Source organism: Canis lupus, chromosome 30 (assembly GCF_003254725.2).
Source record: "Canis lupus dingo isolate Sandy chromosome 30, ASM325472v2, whole genome shotgun sequence".
NCBI lineage: Eukaryota > Metazoa > Chordata > Mammalia > Carnivora > Canidae > Canis > Canis lupus.
Window position 1 is genome coordinate 24,360,955 of NC_064272.1, and position 20,861 is coordinate 24,381,815.

A 20,861-nucleotide genomic window follows, 5' to 3' on the forward strand; every position below is an offset into this window, starting at 1 on the left:
ATTTTTACAGCTAATATGCTATTCTATTATGAACCATAATTGTATCATCAATCTCTGATGAACATTCAAGTGGTTTCCGGTCTTTTACGTTTCTAAAGAATGCCATATTAGATAACTGTTTCATTTTGCATACATTTCAGCACATCTAAAGGATACATTCTCTTAAGCAGAATTGATGAATCAAAAGGCACATCTACATCACAGAGTTGATAAATTCTGCTGAAGTGTCCTCCATAAAAGTATACTGATTCATGCTCCTACTAGTAATGTATGAGAGGAGCTATGTTCCTATGTTTTTACCAACAGAGTGTTTGAAACACTACAAAATTTTTGCCATTCTGACAGTTAAGAAATACTTTTTTGGTGAGGTTTTAATTTGCATCACCCTTATTATCATGAGGGTGAGCATATTTTCATGTTTTATAAGTTGTCCCTCATACCCTTTATTTATTTCCTTTTCAGATTATTGATCTTTTTTATTGATTTGTAGGAGCTCATTATATACTTGGTATCTCCATCTCATGCTATTTCTCTGCATATTTCAAGCTTCTCAGTTATAGAACCAATGTCTTTTCTGTGGAAAAAAATTCTTTTTTTAGAACAGCAAATGGAGGTTTTTATCTCTCACATAATACAGAGCCTCAAAATGGGCCGTATCACTAACTCACCTGGACTTTGGGACCCCCTCCAGATACTCTAGAGATGTAACTCATGATGTATTTGGCAGCCACTGTCTTTCCAGCACCACTTTCACCACTAAGAAAAGAAAGACAAAAATACCCACCCATGAAGTGGATTACAACCAGTTCCCTCCCCCTGACAAGACAAACATACAAACAAACAAACAAAAACCAAAAAGAAAGTTAGCAGAAAGGAATTCAGCAATAAATGCAAAACACCAGTTGAGAAAGACAAATCATGGCAAGATGAGGTCACCTCCTGGACTTGTATGAGCAATGTCAACATGGGTTGTGGACCAAGGTCTTGGTCACGATAATGTCCAGAATAGACAATTAGTCATTCTAAATGCCCAATAATAGAGAACAGGATTAGGAACATTATGGGATAGCAGAAGGATGGAATATTATACAGAAATGACAACTGATGGGAAGATTATAAACTCAGGGGAAAAGCATATGAAATAATGTTAGGTGAAATAAACCAGATAAAATTATATATGAAAATATGGTTATAAAACGTAAAGAAAAAATACATTAAACAAACAAACAAACAAACAAACAGACTAGAACTACCACAAAATACTAGCAGAGGTTCTGGTGAAGACAAAAATAACATGGAAGACTCCTTTCGGGTCATTATTTCCCAAACTTTAAGTAATGCATATATTACTTCTGTAATTTAAAAAAAAAAAAAAAAAGGAAAACGTAGGCACTCTCAGGTTTCAAACTGTGTGCCTTGAACTGATGCAAGCAACTTTATTTTAGAAGTTCTAAAATTAAATGATGAGGCAATATTAATCACATCCTGCATAACAAAGACTACCTTCCGTTTTAATGGCCTTACTACATGGGGAAACCCTTTTGTTAACAGTGTATAGTCTGCTCTTCAAAATACCCATTCTTCCTTCAAAATCCCCTTGAATTGATGATGACCTCAACTCACAACATGCCTAAGTCAGTCAGATTTCTCAGCTCTCTATTGGTTGCCTTTGTCATTCAACAAAATAGGAAGCGTCTGCATAGGGTACATCCAGGCCAGATGACCCCTTACCTTCAAAAGGAAACTGAAATAAATTTGGAAATAATTTGATATTTTGAAACAAAACAAATACAAAAAGGAATGATGTAGCCATCAGAACAAAACTCAGAACTCGGTTGGATTTCCTTGACGTAATACATGTTTAATTAGGGAGATTAGAGGGAAGACTAAAGGAATGACCCTCTTTGCAACTGACTCATTCACCATCCCTGTACTCAGAGCTCCCCACTTCCAGCTCACATAACTAGGGAAACTAAACTGAAATTCCATAAGATGCGGTGGCAAGAAGAAAATCAGCAAGTCTGGGATGAAATATCACACTATTTTTAGAGGACATGATTACTGGCAGGAACAAGCTGGTATAGTAAATATTTCAGCTCCATGAGGAAATGATCTGTTTAAATAGTCCAGGTAATCAAATGATTTATATACAAGATCCAAGGTCAAAACATGCACTCTTGCTCATTTGAAGCACAGGTTTTGTCAACAAATGAAAGTCCATTTTATGTTGCAAATAATGTGAACATTCAAGAATATTGTAAAGTCTAAAAGTGCAAAGGTACAACCAACCACCCAATCTAAATCACAAGGACCTTTAAAGTAATTAGAAAACTATGTGGCAACATTCATAAAGACTGCGGCTAAGGCTAATGGCAACATAAGCAGAAGACAATATACCTATAATGTGATCACAACTATGTAAAAATAATGTATGGACAAGAATAGAAGTGGAACAAAGAAAAATATTTTTTGACTTGGGGTGCCTGGGTCGCTAAGTCAGTTGAGTATCTAATTCTTGACTTTGGCTCAGGTCATGATCTCGGGTCATGGGATCGATCCCCGCATTGGGCTGCATGCTGATCATGAGTCTGCTTGAGATTCTCTGTCTCCCTCTTCCCCTCCACCCATGCTTGTGCATGTGCTCTCTCTCACAAATAAAAAAATAAATAAATATTTTTTAAAAAGAAATATTCCTGATTTATATAGATGATTCTTTTTTCTTTTGATGTAGTATCTCTTAATGCTTAAATTTTTGAAACAGGTAATTATCTATATATTTTAGATTTTTAAAAATAGCATTTCTAGAAAACTCATCCTTTATCAGGATGAGTAAACATATTTTCATGTTCAGAATTTCTTGGAGCAAGCTGTGTGTGTGTGTGTGTGTGTGTGAGAGAGAGAGAGAGAGAGAGAAAGAGAGAGTGAAGCAACAAATCCCACTAGAATTATAAAATAAAAGTATAACAATACCCCACTGTGTCTTTGGTTAATAGTGTGATCAGACATGAACTATTTTATCTCTTTTGTTGGAAGTGAAAGAACAGAAGAATAATGGAACATAATTCATTTTATGTATTAAAATAAGTATGCCAGGTCTAATAATAGAACATTGACATTCTAGTAATTGTGGTGTTTTTCAGAAGCTTTAAAATAATTAGTTCTGACTGAACATTGACTGGAAGTTTCATTTCTTGGTCTCCATTTACAAACACTTAAAAAAAGTTCTGTTGATCCAGAGGCTGGTAATTTGCTCAGAATATGGTACAATAATGGACATAATATTACATACATAATTATTTGAAGCTTACAGTATATACAACCATAACTATACTGGCCCTTTTGGGATGGGAAAATATCTTTTCTTCCTCTGGACTAAAACACAAGTCAAAAGAATGCGAAGGTATCAGACATTATACAGCACACCCAAAATTATTTGCTTTGCATCTCAAAGCAGTTAGGGAATTTGCTTTGCTTATCGTTATAGGTAGTCTTTCTTAATTCAGTTGCCTTCACTTAACTTCTTTTTTCTTTTTTAATTTTATTTATTCATAAGAGAGAGAGAGAGAAAGAGAGAATGAGAGAGAGAGAGAGAGAGAGACAGGCAGAGGGAGAAGCAGGCTCCATGCAGGGAGCCTGATATGGGACTCGATCCTGGGACTCCAGGATCACACCATGAGCTGAAGGCAGGCGCTCAATTGCTGAGCTACCTAGGTGCCCCGCCTTCACTTAACTTCTAACATGGAAAAAACCCCAACAAAACCCTCTAGTAATATATGTGTTTTAATTAGAAAAATGCCCCATTGGTCCCTAAATCCAGCATCCTACCAGAATCCTCAAAGTACTTTTAAAATGCTCATGTTTGGGCTCTCTTCTGACCTGCCTCCAATCCCAGTCTCCAAGGACAGGACCTAGAAATAAGATTTTTAACTAACATCCCAGTTCTTATATAACTGGCTGGGAACCAGTCAAGCAAATTTTTATTTTTTTAGATTTTATTTATTTATTCATGAGAGACACATAGAGAGAGAGAGGCAGAGACACAGGCAGAGGGAGAAGCAGGCTCCATGCAGGGAGCCCGATGTGGGACTCCATCCTGGGACCCCAGGACCAAGCCCTGGGCCGAAGGCAGGCACTAAACCGCTGAGCCACCCAGGGATCCCCCCAAGCCAAGCAAATTTAAAACAAAATTAAGACAGACTTCATAGGAAATATCAATTCAAATAAGAAATAATGTTCTGTGTACATTAACTACAGAAATGGAAACATATGCTAAAATTTCAAAGAAACAGAAAGAATGTTCTGGGGGTAAAAGCTATTTACAATGGTATATTAATAATTGGATTCAAGAACCATAATTGCTTTTATAGGTCTGGAAGTTATTCCTCACTTAAAAGTCAATAGTGTTTTCAATTCACTTCAACCCTACTCTAGCAAACGTAAAAACATTTCCATCATAGTTTTTGTGTGGATTTTCCATAGAATAAGGAGATTCGATCATTTCTACTGCTCGAAGATTCAACAATCTACTCTCTCCCCACCCCTAGTCACAAAATATCTGTAACAGTTCTTTTTTATTTTTTAATCTTCTTAAAGATTTATTTATTTGAGAGAGCGTGCATACATGCATGTTAGTGCAAACTAGGGGAGGGGGAGAGGGAGAGAAACTCAAGTAGATTCTGTGGTGGGCATGGACCCCTAGGCAAGGCTCAATCCCAGGACCGAGATCATGACCTGAGCTAAAACCAAGAGGATGCCCAGCTGACTGAGCCACACAGCTGCCCCTAACAGCTCTTACTATAGTAACTATTGTTCCCTTATAACTGATGAAGTTAATGTGATTGAAATGTTGCTTTTCCAACTTTAGATTTGTTTGCACTTTACAAAGGATAAACACTTAAAACAAATATTGTTGTGTGTTTGTTTACTCTACATGTGCTGTGTAGGCCCCTCCACATGCCAAGCTCGGGCTGGAGGCTGGAATGAGACGTGGCTCCTGCCCTGAAGGAGCTCACTGCCTGCTGGGGAAGGTGAGTCACACATGCTATAATAAACTGTATAGATGGGGTATGGTTTTAGGGACTCCTGGGGGGCATGTATACCTGATTGGAGTGTGTGTAAAGAAAAGATCCTTAAAGGAAGCCACAACTATTTCAAGTTTCAACAAGACAAGTAAAGTTAGCCAGGAGAGGTGTGTGTGTCCCTGTGCAGACAGACCAAGGGTAAAGGGTAAAGCCTAAGTCCTAGCTGGAGACAAAAATCCTTTTGGGTGCAACTGAAAGGAATTACCAGCAGTCAAAAAGGAGCTGGAAGGATAAAGAGGGGGACTGGAAGGGGATGAAAAGTCCATGACAATGCCTTGGGTATCAGTTTTGAGCAAGGACCAAACGCTCTGGTCAGCAGTAGTAAGTGTCTTACATTTTATACAGATCAGACTCCAGTCCTTTCTGCATCATATTCATGAATTTTGCCTTTACATCTCCTCTAAAGACCAGCTGATCTATCATTTACCTAGTATTTTTCTCTAAATTGACTCAATTTACTTAAAATTAATTTTTTTACTTAAAATTATTTTTAAAAAGAGCATCTATATGACTACTATAAATAGAAAACCGTTATCGCTTATCCCAAATTAGCAACCTTAAAAATAAATACAACAAAAAATAGTTATTTGTGAAAATAATTAAAATTTCTACCAACACAGAATAGACAGATAAACTGTGACATATTCAAAAGTGGAATACTTTTCTGGGGTGGGGGGGGGGGAGAATCATAGCTACTCAGTCCCAGTAAATTTCAATATTAATGTTGTGTGGGAGAAAAAAGATAGCTGAAGAAAAATACATGAAACGCATATAGTAGGATTCCATTTACATCAAGTTCAACAGCACAAAAAAACAGTCAAGAGGTTGGTTAGAGAAGCAAATGCAAGTAGTAATACCATAAAGAAAAGGGAAGTATATATTCAAAATTCAGGACAATGGTTATTTCCCTGTGAATTGGGATGGAAAGGATGGATTGGAGAAAGGAGGGTCAATTCAGAGGATATTCTTTTTCTTTTCTTTTTTTTTAAGATTTATTTTTTAAAAAGATTTTATTCTTATTTATTCATGAGAGACACAGAGAGGTAGAGGCCTGGGAAGAGGGAAAAACAGTCTCTCTTTGGGGAGCCTGACGCAGGAGTCAATCCCAGGACCACAAGATCACAGCCTGAGCCTAAGGCAGATGCTCAACCTCTGAGCCACCCGGGTATTCCTAAGATTTTAAATAATGTCTACATCCAATGTGGGGCTTGAACTCACAACCCCGAGATCAAGAGTCATATATGCTCCACCAACTGAGCCAGTTGGGCAGGCCTCAGGGGATGTTCTTTTAACTTAAAAGTGAAGTGGTGGGTGATATTTTTGGGTCATTACTCTTTTTTTTTTTTTTTTTTTTTTTTTTATGATAGTCCCAGAGAGAGAGAGAGAGGCAGAGACACAGGCAGAGGGAGAAGCAGGCTCCATGCACCGGGAGCCCGATGTGGGATTCGATCCCGGGTCTCCAGGATCGCGCCCTGGGCCAAAGGCAGGCGCTAAACGGCTGCGCCACCCAGGGATCCCGGGTCATTACTCTTTAATGTACTTGTGTTTTATAGAAATAATTTTAATGTCCTCATTAACTAACATGAACCACTCTGGAAGTAGTTGAATTCTAGTTGGCCTGCCAAAAGCCTTGAGCCTGAAGCCCACTCATTTTAACAAAGAGATCAACAAGAGGTTTTAAAACATACCAGCACAAAAACAGACTTACTCTCTGATAGAAGCGGGAACATTGAAATAAAACTAAATATGGGACCATCCTCTGTGCATACTTTAATATTATGTACACCCTACATAGGTGGGAAGTGTTGCAGTCATCAATGGGAAGCACGTGTGGAGCATGGACACCATGTTGGAAGGAGACAGCCAGGTTAAAAGAGAGTGCAGGATCCTGGTGAAGCGGATGAAGGCCTCCTTTAGGGCAGTGCTGGTGGTAAAATGTGTAAGAGGGTAAACTCTTGCCCTATTAGGAAGTATAATTGGTAGAACTCGGCAAGGGATGGGTCTTGACAGAAGATGGATAAGAAGGAATCAAGAATGGCATCCTGGTTTGGGGCCTCAGGAACCGATGGATACTGTATCACTAAGATAAGAGTTTACATAAGCTGCAGGGCAGGGTTGGGGATTATATCATGTGCTTGTAGGAGCCCAGAAACTAAGGATGCAAAGCAGGTGAAGGGCATTTGAGGGCCACTCAGGGGTGGGGGCCAGTGGGCATGGTGGGCCAGTCTCAGAGCCATCAGGAGGCTGAGGGGAGCACGGAGGTAATGAATGGAAGAGACGGCTGGTGATTGGGGGACTGATTAGATTGAGCACATATATTAGACTGAGCAATAAGCAGACAAATACATTGAAAATAATGTGAAACAAGACTCTCATTGTCAGAGAAAGTATTAACAAATTTGAAAAGAAAAAAAGAACCCTGAGGGGTTGGATTGGTTTTAAGGCATCCATTTTAACTGTTAGAATGAAAGGTATCAATACACATGCACACACAAACTGTTAGAAAGTGTGTGTGTGTGTGTGTGTGTGTGTGGTGTATATATATCTTATAAATAAATAAAAGGGACCAAGGCTTCTTGGAGAGATGGCCAATTACAGGGCTAGACCAGGGAAAATGCAACCTGAGCCTAGAACATGTAGCTGTGATAAAAGGTACAAAAGTACAGTATCTGATGTGGGCATGTGAAGCACACAAGAGCCAGTATGAAAGGGCTCCCACTGATCAAGATAATGATAGTACTGGATTATGATCCTGCCATGAAAACAAGATAAATCAATAATAAGGGGGATGGGAAAACTTTTCCTTATAGTTGAATGCCACATGTAGAAGAAGTGATGGAAATAGATCATCACCATTTGGCAACTGTCATCTAGGTGACTGATTTGGGCCAGAGTCATCAATGGATGCTATGGTGGGTGGAGGTTTGATGAGAAGCAGGATTGCTGCCATAATCTCAGAATATGCCCACAAAATGCTAACTTGCCCTAGAAGAAAACATAGTGAACTTAATCAGAAGAAACAGAGCAGACACATACAGGCCCAACCAGCTGATCAAGAGCACGGTGTTGTTTCTAAGGAAGTCCCACTTAGCCGGAATGACCCGAATCTGGTCGAAGGCATCACCAGAAAGACCCAGGCTGAGGTTGACCTCCTGAATTTAATGCCCAAACTCTTTAAAACTCTAAAAAGCAGAAAATGCACACACTGGGTAAACCCCGCAATGTGTCCCCTGCAATCTGAGGAACTGTTCCAAAATGATGGAGTCTGAAGAGATACGTATTCCTGGGAAGAACAGGGATGGTCAGCAGAGAGTTGAAAAGAGGAGTCTGAAGCACAGGTAAAGGTTCTGGATGTAAGTACCATGTGAGTGAGAGTAAGTGGGACTACCGAAAAGAAGCATGCCTGGATACAGGCCATACTGGGACCCCGGGGACTGTAGTGGCCATTACTGGTTCCCACCCAATCTACCACCTCTGCCTCCCCTTCCCTGACAATGTCCTGATATGGTTAAGGTGTCTTGCCTGGTGCACCAGGCAGAGAGAAGCTGGTCCCAGGCTCAGCTGAGCCCACCTGCACCTGACCACCACCCTCAGGAACTCAAGAGTCCATATTAACAAAGCTACCCAACTAGACTGAAGGGAAGGGCTCAGGAGAGAGGCTCCTCTCTCCTTGAGGCTGTAAGGAAGTACATTACTCTGACTGCCACTGGTAGCCACTTGCAAGGAGAGCCAGAACAAATCTCAGAATGTCAGGACTGTGAAGCAGAGAGCTGGAAAGAACCTGGGTCCTTGATGACATCAATGGACGACTGAAACCAGCCCTGAGGACTGCACAGCCTCTGCATGTTCTTTTATGGGGAATGATAAATCGTCTTAATTTCTCAGTCAGTTTGAATTAGATTTTCTGTTGCTGGAAGCTCAATGCGTGTCAAATGAAATGGGGACCATTTTGGGAGTGTTGAGGAGGAAGCTCCCCATAGAGAACAAGCTGGCAAGGTTGGAGAGGCATGAGGAAAAGGATGGGGACAAATGTAGCATTCATGGGAGCCCAGGGAGCTGGAGGCCAACTGTGTCAACCTGGTGGGGAGCCTGAGAAGACAATGAAGTTCTGAAATATTCCTGCTGGGACTGATTCTCTCAAACCTTACTTTTTGATACAGGGACATAGTAGTATTGAATTTGACTATTTCAAAAGGTATAACCCAGGATTTAAAAAAAAAAAAAAAGAGCTAATTAAAAAAATTTTTTTTGCCTAATTTGAGAGTTCAAAAGATGAACATATTTGTGTCTGAGAAATAGTCCAGAAGATGAGAAATAACATCAATTCCAAAGGAGATTTGAAAGGAGCAAACTAGTGGATGTAATCATTGTAGCACTGGCCAGTGAGTGAGCAGCTAGCTAAGGCACGTCATGGACCGCTGTATAGGTTTCACATCTATCAGTCATTTGATCTCAGTGATAGCCCTGTGGGGTAGGAGCTCTTATCCCCAATTCTTTGACGAGAAATGCTACACAACTCCCTAAGGGGCACACTAGTGAGTGGCATTGCTAGGAAAGAAGCCTGGCTCTATTGCTCCAGAATAGGGCATATATATTTAAAATCCTCATATGGGTTAGCCAGTCAATTAAATTCAACAGTGTTTCGCAAAATAACTCCATGAATAGCACGGTTCGTAGCATAATCAAACTTTTAACTACACCTGAGTCTTTACTGATAGACACCTCTTTAATTAAGGCTTCTGCCAAAAACATTTATTATCTTACACAAAGTGGGAACTAAAAAATAACAGCCTGCACCACTGTGATCACGTGACAATGTGCGATCAAGAAGAGAGACACATCAAAGAAGATTCTGGACAGCCTTCTCCAAAGGAGATTCACATATTCCCTTCCTGGCAGTCCTAGAAGATCTGGGGGAAAAAAAAGAAGTCTGGGGTGAAGCATCTCTGTTGCCCACCTGGGGGGATTCCAGGGCTGCAGAGAAAGGGGTGATCTGTTGGACTCTGTCATGACACTGAAAAATAAATCCTCAAGTACATGCAATAGCTAAGCTTGTAACATACAAAATCAGACAGACATGTCGAAGCTGAGTAAATGAAAAAAATTCATTCTTTAACATAATGAGGAAAGTGTGAACAACATAGAGAGTTCTTATTTCTTCCCCATCAATGAGTACTGTCAAGCAGACAAAATTTTCACCTAACAGTCTGCCAAGAAAATGGCCCCACGGCAACTCTCTCCTCAGCCCAGGCTGATGCAATAGAAGAGCCCAATGTTTAGTCTGAAGACCAAGTTTGAGCCCCAGTTCAACTATTCATTAGCTTAGAAATTCTTTTCAATGACATTAGCAGATATTTTATAGCACTCCTTAACAGTTAAAAAATATTTTTGGGGTGCCTACATGGCTTACCCAGTTAAGCATCTGCATTTGGCTTGGCTCATGATCCCAGAGTCCTGGGATCAAGCCCAGTGTCAGGATCCCTGGTCAGCAGGGAATCTGCTTTTCTCTCTGTCTTTCTCTCCCTCTGCCCCTCCCACTCCCCTGCTTGGCCTTGGTCAAATAAAATCTTTCTTTTTTTTAAACATTTTTATGTGTATTTTTTTATTTGGCTTTCCCTATGTTGCTTTAAGGCATTAATCCTCATTTTGTCGATGAAGTGACTGAGGCTTGCAGAGGTCACACACTTGATACAGAACCAAACAGAGTCCACCCTGTGACTCAACCCCCGAGGTCTTTCTTTCCACTACAGCACGTGACCGTGGGTGCTAACGGATCATCACCCAGATAACCTAACACCTGCTGGCTCAGCGCAACAGGGAGCAATGGAAAGAGTATAATAATAGAGCCAGGCAGCCGTGGCTGGGAGCACGGCTTTGCCACATTGCAAATGTGAGATGTTTAACATGGTTCCTTACCTTTGAGACTCCATTTCTTGAGGTGCAAAAAGTGGGGTAGTAACACCTAGTCTGCCAAGTTGTAAATGATATAAGTGAAAGATGGTGAGACTTAAAGCAAGTACTCAAAGAGCCACTACTCTGATTTTGGATACTATAGTAATTAGCTAGTGAATCAGCCTTCCTCAATAACATCCTTTGATGATAAAAGAATTTCTACAATCACACAGGCTGGAAGGTAAGAGCTGCAGCGAGCTTGGGGGAGAGGGCAGATTTGAGGTTGGCCCTCATGTAGACCCCAGTCAGGGGTGTGAGCTAGACAAGGCCTCCCAAAGCCAGGCCAGAAGGACAGGGAGCCTCAAAGGCCAATGCTGCTGGGATAAACAAGAAGTTGGGTGGACCAACAGAAACAGAAGCCTTCCAATGCTAATAAGAAAAGGTTCCTGAAATACATCAAAGACAGGAAGACAGCTTGAGAATCCAGGAGACACTTGATGGTGCAGATGCAGAAAGCAGAGATGGGACACAAGCCAAATATTGGAGGTGCTCTGATTTTTTAAAATCTTTTCATCTTTAACCTTTACTATTCCAAATCTTAGGGCTTCCAAATCCAAATCGTCTTCTGAAGCAGATCATTCAGAAATCTTAGACCCAATAGTGACAAGTATCTCCTTTTCCTCTCTGAAAATATTCATATTCAATCAGTCACCAAATGCTAGTGATATACCTTCAAAATATCTCTCATGTCTTTATTCTTAAAACAATATTCATTTGGCACGGATTTGGGATGCAACCCACCAAAACTTTACAAACTGGTGTTGGATACATTAAGGAAGGAATGCCCAGTCTTTAAGAAAACAACTCCATCAGAATATTTTAAGCAAAAATAAAATTAGGAACTGCACCAAATGCTCTGAAATTGACAACACATTTTTAAAACCAGCCAGGATGGCAAGAGCTGATGTGGGCCAAAAGTGATAGGAATTCACTTTTGTTGGCAGCAATAAAACTGCCACAGAAATGTTCTCCACGGCCCCATATGTCCCCACAGAGGTCAGCTGGCAAGGGCCCCAGAAACGGCTCTGGTCACACTGCCAAGATCTTGTCTGGTAATATAGAGCCGGCACAGAATACAAGAAAAACCTGCTGGTTCTCCTTCCCCTTTTACCACACCATTTACCTTTAACCACATGATTATTTTATTAAATAGATTGGCAATGATGTCTCAGAGAGATCCAAAGGTATCACCTATGTAATTCTATAACATGAGTCCAAATTCTGGATTTTGTAGCACAGAAGACAAATGAGCTGGGCAGATGTGGGTTGCTCATGTACTGGACTCACAGGTGTCTACTTGTGTCTCCAGGAGCTCACCATCGTCAGTGCTGCTAATGGGGCTAGAACGGTTGTGTTTATCTGTTGGCATTGTTCAGAGTCCACATTCCCGTCCTGTTCTTTTAGTGCTTCAGGCTTACTGAATGTCACACATCAGATTCCTCTTTGCCTTTCCAGTTCAGGTCAGGCCCTCATAACCTCACCAGCTATCTGTATTCTCTCAAGATCCCATCTCTTTTCTACCAATAGACTTAGTTTTATGAACCAGCCTTTTGTGCATCATGTCCCTGCTCAGAGACCTACAAGACACTGCCAAGCCCACAGGTTTACTTCAGATCACGCAGCCTGTCATTCAAGGAGGGCCCTGTTATCCAATCACAGTTACCTCCCCCAAATCAACCGATCTGCCACTGATATACAAATGCTATGTGGAAATACAGAAATATAGAAACAGAAATGGAAGGCCCAGTGTTAGTCCACGAGGAATTTACAAGGACAATTTGTCAATAGAAACCCTTAATAGCCACACAGACATCCTCCTCACTCCCCATCACACAGTGTGGGCTCCAGGGGCTCTCAAGCCATTCATGTTTTCTTCCTCCTACTCATCCAGTGGGGAAGGCTCAAATCAAGACCCGTGACACCTTTGCTGACTGTTTTCATCCAAAGTGATCGCCCCTTGACCTAAAGGCAAATAGCACTTATAGCTTATTTCAAGTGTTTCAGTTTCAAAAGTATCATTAAATAAACAATTATTGTGGCAATCAAAGAAAGCAAGAACCCTAACACATTTCTAGACAACAAAGAGTGAAAAACTACTTAAAATAAGCACATGCAAATTAAACAATACTACTACTATATCAGGTGCTACTGAAATTCAGGAAATGGAAAGATCACTGGGTTGAGATTGATGAGAAAGGTTTGAGTGGGAGATGGGGAGAACAAACCAGTCAAGGACTTGGAGGCAAAAATGAACCTGACCCATCAGAGGGAAAAGAGTAGAGCCATTTGGTTAGAGTAGCAGAAAACAGTGGGAGGTGTCCCAAACTAGGGACTTTGGTCTCTACTCAAGCAAGGGACTTTGGACCCTATGAGGCAATGGAGAACCACTGAAATATTTTAGCAGAAGTGAACACAGTTTAAATATATAATAGTTAAGAGCATTCATCTAGCGACTGTGTTTGGAAGAGAGAGTTGGTGAAGGAGTAAGCTTTAGGGTAAAATAAGAAGAACCATTATGAATTTGCAAAGTTGGAAATGCTGGTATGTCATATAAATGGGATTATCACAATGATAATTTGTGCTTCAGGCAGGAGTTGGTTAACTTTTCCTGTAAAGGCCTGGATATGGTCTCTGTCAGTATTCAACTGTGCCATTGTAGCACAGAAACAGTCAAAGATAATATGGACACAAATGGATGTAGCTTTGTTCCAGTGAAACTTTATTTACAAAAACATGCAATGGGCCTTAGTCTTTGTTTTTTTTTTTTGTTTGTTTGTTTTTGTTTTTTTTTGGGCCTTAGTCTTTGGACCTGCAGGTTAGGAGAGAGGCCTGCACTGGAGATACAGGCTCTCTCATTTCTCATGATTGGAGTTCTTTCTCATGTCTTTACTTAATATGATATGTTAACACTCATGTGATAAAGAATGATCCCAACTTTTAGTTGAGAAGAACTCAAATAACTTAAATACGCCTCCTTACAAATTTGTTAAAAGAACATATCCACTGAAACTTTTTAAGATAGCTTCTTAAAGAGATATTAACCACGTACATCATAAAGAGATTTCCTAAATTCTGAAAAGATTAACAAAATGAATATCTATTGTTTATTTAACATTTATTGGAATTCTATTATTTCATATAGGTCAACTTTAAAATACACTGTTATTTTATTTTTATGTGCCAAATATGCATAATTTTTTATAGTACATGAGTATATCTTTGATAAATGCACACATTTAAAACTACATGGCTTGCAATGAATAAAGTATGGGGTGAGAAGCAAGGTTATCTGTAAAACCGACCCCTGCTGACTTCCTCTATAGACGAAGGCCTCTTTAACAGAATGTACCAAATACACAGATCAATGCCCATCCATAATTCCCTCATTGGCGTCCAAGGCTAAATAAATATCAAGATAATGAAATGGCCCAGGTATGGCCATCTAGTGTATAGATGCATCTTCACTTCTCAGAAAGAAATTGAAATTAATGTATTCATAAGGTTGTGTTCTTTTTTTTAAGATTTTTTATATTTATTCATGAGAGATATGGGGGTGGTGGGCAGAGAGACAGGCAGAGGGAGAAGCAGGCTCCATGCAGGGAGCCCAATGCGGGACTCGATCCCAGGACTCCAGGATCATACCCTGGGCCGAAGGCAGGTGCTAAACCACTGAGACACCTAGGGATCCCCATAAGGTTGTGTTCCTTCAGTAATTCTACCTGCCTGTCTTCTACTGATGACAATGCACGATCATCAGCCGCCTGGATTGCAGAAGACATCATGGCCAACAACCTATAAGGGATTAGGTTAAAAGAAGCGCTATGTTTTGGGGTGGAAACTTTCACCATAGGATAACTAACCTTAGCTCATAGTATATGGTAGCTCTAACACCTCCCCTGAAGTGTGGGACATTTCAGGCACAAAGAGGTGTCACTTACAGTGGGGGGTAGAGAAATTGCACGGGGTTTAAAGTCAGTCAGGGCTAAGTTCAAATAGAGACTCTGCTATTTACTAGTTTGAGGATCTTAGAATTCTCTTACGCCTCCTTTTCTGGATGAAACCTTGGGAAAAAATCAAGCCAAGAGCCAGAGCAGCTGTGAGGATAAGGCGAGACAACCCACACAGAGAGCGCCCAGCAGAGGGCAGGCGCTCAGGAAGCTTACTTGCTGGCTCTAATGGTGCTTCAGGACAAGAGGTGAATTAGGATTCAGGTTGCCTTCATCTTGCTTTTCAACTAGAAAAATTGGGGAGCTTGAAAAAAAAAAAGCCACTAATGCTCTGGACCTACCACCAGAAATCAGTTGGCCCAGAATCTCTAGATGCAGAGCCAAGATCTCTTTATAGCCCCTCAACTAATAAGACAATTTGAGAATTGGAAATCTTTTTTCCCTGGAAAGTTAAATGAGAGGATGCAAGGGCTGGGACGAAATTAGCATCCACGGCAGCCACTCTCCCAGCCTGTCTGCCAGTCAGCTGGTGGGCTGTTGGGGAAGACTCCGGGAATGCCTAAGGCAAATCCTGGGTGTTTACTCCTGACTAGGATTTACCCTGAAGGAAGGCCGGGGCTGGCAGGAGAGTGTAGGTTACTAAGAGGGGGTTGACTTATATGGGAGTGGGGACAGGAAGATAAACAGCAGAAATGATGGGGTTTCCCGAGGCAAATAGTCTATTGAGGAGTAGAGGAACAGCCTACCTCATTGTCTCCAAATAGAGGTAGGGGCCGTGATCTAATGACATGAGCCAATATGATCATCCCTTTGCTCTGAATTCCACTTTAAGATGGGACTCTGGCTCCCCTCAAATGATCCAGGGAAATAATTAACTGAACCATCCAGGGCCAAATCCTCCTTATAAAATCATGATATGGGGCACCTGGGTGGCTCAGTGATTGAGCGTCTGCCTTTGACTTAGGTCATGTTCCCGGGGTCCTGGGATCGAGTCCCGCATCAGGCTCACTGCAGGTAGCCTTCTTTTCCCTCTGCCTCTCTCTCTTTCTCTGTGTCTCTCATGAATAAACAAATAAAATCTTAACAAAAATACAAAATAAAATCATGATATGAAGTCTAATTCACATATTTGTTGAGTGTTGTTGGCCAGACTCCATCTCTCTGAGGCTGCACAACTCGAGCTATTTTGGCAAATCAAGTCTATGAACATTTGCAAAATCAGGACCAAAGCTTTGAGGGAGACTGGTACTTGAGAAAGCAGCCTGTCTCCTTCCTTGAGTTCTTTCTTTTTAAATTCAATTGCTACACTGATTTCTAGTCCCAGACTAGTCAGCCGCCAATCTACCCTGTGCCCATATCCACCTCTTAGGAAAACGTCAGTCTGGGAGGAAACTGATAATACTGCCTCTGTGTGCTGCCATCAGCCCCTCTAAAGAGTGTGCATTTCGTCATGGAGACCAAGTCACACCTGGGAAATTGGAAGCTGAAGGTCTAAAAGAACATGGGAAAGATTAGGTCGTTGTTCATTTTTACTTCCTAGTGAAATGATTTTACAAACTCCCAGCTTTGGGATACCTGGGTGGCTCAGGGTGTGATCCCGGGGTCCTGGGATCCAGTCCCGCATCAGGCTCCCTGCAAGGAGGATGCTTCTCCCTCTGCCTGTGTCTCTGCCTCTCCCTGTGTGTCTCTTGTGAGTTTATTAATAAAATCTTTTAAAAAAATAAAAAAATAAAAACTCCCACCTTTACCACCTATGGCAGAAGCCCTTAATAGCAGGAGCAGGCTTCTCTTCCAGCCCCCAGGAAAATGGGTTTGTTTTCTGTTCCCAAAGGCATTCAGGCAAGCAGCATTCCACTCAGCCCCGAGTTGAACAAGCGCCCAGCCCTCCCAGTGTCAGTGGCTACAAACCCGGGTCTCTCTGGAAAAAAATTTCCCTGCTTTCCCTTCCCTCCAGCATTATTTGGAAGAAAGAGTTCCCAAACCCAGAAAGGCCTTGGAGGTCATCTATCTGGTCAATCAGTTGACCCATAAAGGAAGAAACTGAGGCCCAGACAAGTTTAGGTGTGTTGCCCAGGATCACAGGGCTGGTGAGAGTGAACCACAGCAGCTCAGAGAGAGCAAAACTACTTTTTCAAAGCAGATGAACCACAGCTCTTAGGTAGGCAAGGATTAACACAAAGAGAGGTCAGGCTTTAGCCTCCTGCCTCAGGAGGGAATCTCTAGGGCCCTTGAATATCCTGCCAGAGTAAAGTGCCTCTGTTTGCCTGGGGGCTTTGGGAACTGGACAATGATTTATGATAAGGGCTTTAAAAAACTTAAGTACTGACCCCTGGAGGAATTAGAAACTACAGGTATTAGCCCGGAACTTCATGAGGGTCTGGAGACCAAAGTGAGCTGTGCAGGCAGTACGTGACTGAGCCCAAATGAAAATTCTGAAAAAAAAAGAAAAAAAGAAAAAAAAGAAAATTCTGGACAACAGGGGATCCCTGGGTGGCTCAGTGGTTTAGTGCCTGCCTTCAGCCCAGGGAGTGATCCTGGGGTCCTGGGATCGAGTCCCATGTCAGGCTCCCTGCATGGAGCCTGCTTCTCCCTCTGCCTGTGTCTCTGCCTCTCTCTCTGTCTCTCATAAATAAATAAATAAAATCTTAAAAAAAAAATTCTGGACAATGGGGTGCCTGGGTAGCTCAGTCGGTTTAGGGTTTGGTTTTGGCTCGAGTCATGATCCCAGGACTCTGGGATCAAGCCCCACTTCGGGCTCCCTGTTCAGTGGGAAGTCTGCCTCTCCCTCTGCCTCTTCCCCTGCTTGTGCCTGTCCCTCTGCCTCTTCCCCTGCTTGTGCTTGTTCTCTCTCTCTCTGTGTGTGTGTGTGTGTGTGTGTGAGAAATAAATACATAAAATCTTTAAAAAATAAAAAATAAATAAAATTCTGAACAACAAAGGTTTGGTTGGCAATGCTACTAACAACTCACACATCCTAAAGGAGGTAACACCATCTATGACTCCAGGGGTGGAGGACAACCAGAAGCTTCACATTTGGATCCCTCCCACACCTTCTTTTGTCTGGTTCTCATGTGTAGCCCTTTTGCTACAGTAAAACTGTAATTGCAAGTGCAGCACCTTTATAAGTTCTGTGAGCCATTCTTGTAAATTACTGAACCCAAGGGGGTAGTGGGAACCACTGAACTTGTACCTAGCTGGTCAGAAGTGAGGGTTTGGCCTGGGAACCCCCAAACTTGCAGCTGGTGTCTGAAGTACAAGCAGCCTTGTGCAGAGACTGTACCTTAACCTGAGAAGCTTGGCCTAACTCCAGGTGGTTAGTGTCAGGAGCCAAAGTAGCTCCTTGTTCCTCCATCTCCTGAATTATATCGGACAGCCACCACCACAGAAATCTGGGTGCCTGGGTGGTTGAGCATCTGCCTTTGGCTCAGGTCATGATCCCGGGGTCCTGGGATCAAGTCCCATATCAGGCTCCCTGCATGGAGCCTGCTTCTCCCTCTGCCTATGTCTCTGCCTCTGTCTCTCAAGAATAAATAAATAAAACATAAAACAATAAATAAAACATTAAAACTGCCACCTGAATAGCTGAAAAAAGATTCTAGAAAAGGCACATTTCCTACTTCAGTGTCCATGAACCTGCAATGATAGTAAGGGTGGGAGAGATGTGGGTCGAGTCACCAAAGCAGCTTCCAGACTTGTGGAGCTCAGGCAACAATGCATCATCACTCAAGTATCCCTTCCGACGGGGCTTAGCCTATGTCTAATTAATTTTTTTAAGAATTTATTTATTTGTTTGACAGAGAGAGAGAGAGAGAGAGAGAATGAGCCGGGGCAGCAGCAGAGGGAGAGGGAGAAGCAGGCTGCCCACCAAGCAGAGAGCCTAATAAGGGGCTGGATCCCAGGACCCTGGGACCATGACCCGAGCTGAAGGCAGCAGATGCTTAACCAATCGAGCCACCTAGGTGCACCCTAATTAAGTAGTTAGATCTAACTCTCAATTTACAGAAAATCCAGTTGAAGGAATTAGTGTAATCAGGCCATCAGGGAGCAATTAGACAAATCTGGAAGGTGTTTATAGGGAAACTGGGTTGCTCTCTTCACCAAATCAACATCATGAAAAAACAATAGTGAGAATAGGGTAACTATGGTAGGAAAAAAAAAAAAGAAAAGAAAAATTCATGACCACGTGCAACCAGCGTTCCTTGATTTACATAAACCTGCAGGTAAGGACATGTTTGTAACAACTAGAGAAATTTGAACATGGACTGCTTATTTTTAGACGATATTAAATTATTACTAACTATTTAGTCGAGATAATGATTCTGGTGTTAAGAAAGCAAATGTTTTTTTGTTTTTTGCGTGTGTTTTTTTAAGATTTTATTTCTTTATTTTAGAGAGAAAAAGAGGGAAAGCAGGGGAGGGGCAGAGGGAAGGAGAATCTGAAGTGGACGCCAAACTCAGTGTGGGGCTTGATCCCCAATTGTAAGATTAGGACTTGAGCTGAAACCAAGAGTTGTATGCTAAACTAACTGAGCCACCCAGGTGCCCCAGAAAGAAAATGTTTTTATTTTCCAGAGAAATATATGGAAATATTTAGAGGCAAAATGTCACAAAATCTATATTTACCTTGAAAGGTTTCAGTGTTCTTGCTTTATAGTTTTGACCTTTGAATCATGTAGATGTTTTATACATTTATAAAACAAAATTAAAATTAAAAATTTTAAACCCCTAAAATCCAAAATAAAATAAATGAATCTGTTAGGTTAGGTTGGCACAAATCACACAGAAAAGGATTATTTTAAGTGGATTTTTAAAACCCAATATTTTGGGATGCCTGAGTGGCTCAAGGGTCGAGCGTCTGCCTGTGGCTCAGGGTGTGATCCCGGGGTCCTGGAATCCAGTCCCGCATCGGGCTCCCCATGGGGAGCCTGCTTCTCCCTCTACCTGTGTTTCTGCCTCTCTCTGTGTCTTTCATGAATAAGTAAATAAATAAATAAATCTTAAAAAATAAACAAATAAAACCTGATATTTTGACTATACATTCTAAGACCTAAGGGCAAAAAAGAACAACAAATTTTAAAGTGAACTCAGTATTGCTATTAATAATATTGGTGGTTACTTTAAAGCATTAACAAGACTATTTGCTTTATCCATTGTATAAGTTTATTTATTTATGTTTATACTTTTTATACACAGAGTACAAAGCAAATAATTGTGATAACGTCATCAGGAACCAAGATATTCAGCATTAGAAAAATAGGTACAGGAGCACCTGGGTAGTTCAGTTGGTTGTCTGACTCTTGGTTTTGGCTCAGGTCATGATCTAATATGGTTCCAGCCCAGGGTAGGCCTCTTGCTCAGAAAGGAATCTACTTTCTGCTTAAAGACTCTTTCCTGGGATGCCTGGGTGGCTCAGCGGTTGGAGCATCTGCCTTTGGCTCAGAGGGTGATCTCAGGTCAGGGATCAAGTCCCATATCAGGCTCCCTGCATGGAGCCTGCTTCTCCCTCTGCCTGTGTCTCTGCCTCTTTCTTTCTGTTTCTTTTATGAATAAATAAATAAAATCTAAAAAAAAAAAAAAAAAAGACTCCCTCTGCCCCTCGCCCCATTCACACCTGTGCTCTCTGTCTCTCTCAAAAAATGGATAGATCTTCAAAAAAGGAAAAACAAGAAAAATGGGGTGCAAACAAAAATCAAAAAAGTAAAAACCCTATAATCTTAAAAATGAACTGGAAATTATTGGCATGAACTCATGTTTCATTGTTTTTCTAAAAGGAAGTTCACTTTCTTTGCCTTTTAGCACTCTTAGTGACTAGATTGGTGGTCTCTAAGTGCCATTTCCCAGTAAAACGAACCAGGACTTTTTGGTGAAATGGCTGACTCCA

The 20,861-nt window shown here is 41.3% G+C and overlaps 1 protein-coding gene across 1 annotated transcript in view; it reads right to left on the reverse strand.

Moving 5' to 3' along the window:
• The window catches only part of MYO1E (myosin IE), a 198,898-nt gene that overhangs the window by 87,116 nt on the left and 90,921 nt on the right, over positions 1-20,861 (reverse strand). Inside the window, 1 exon segment of the mRNA XM_025472640.3 lies at positions 669-756. Within this exon segment, the coding sequence (XP_025328425.1) occupies positions 669-756 (88 nt within the window).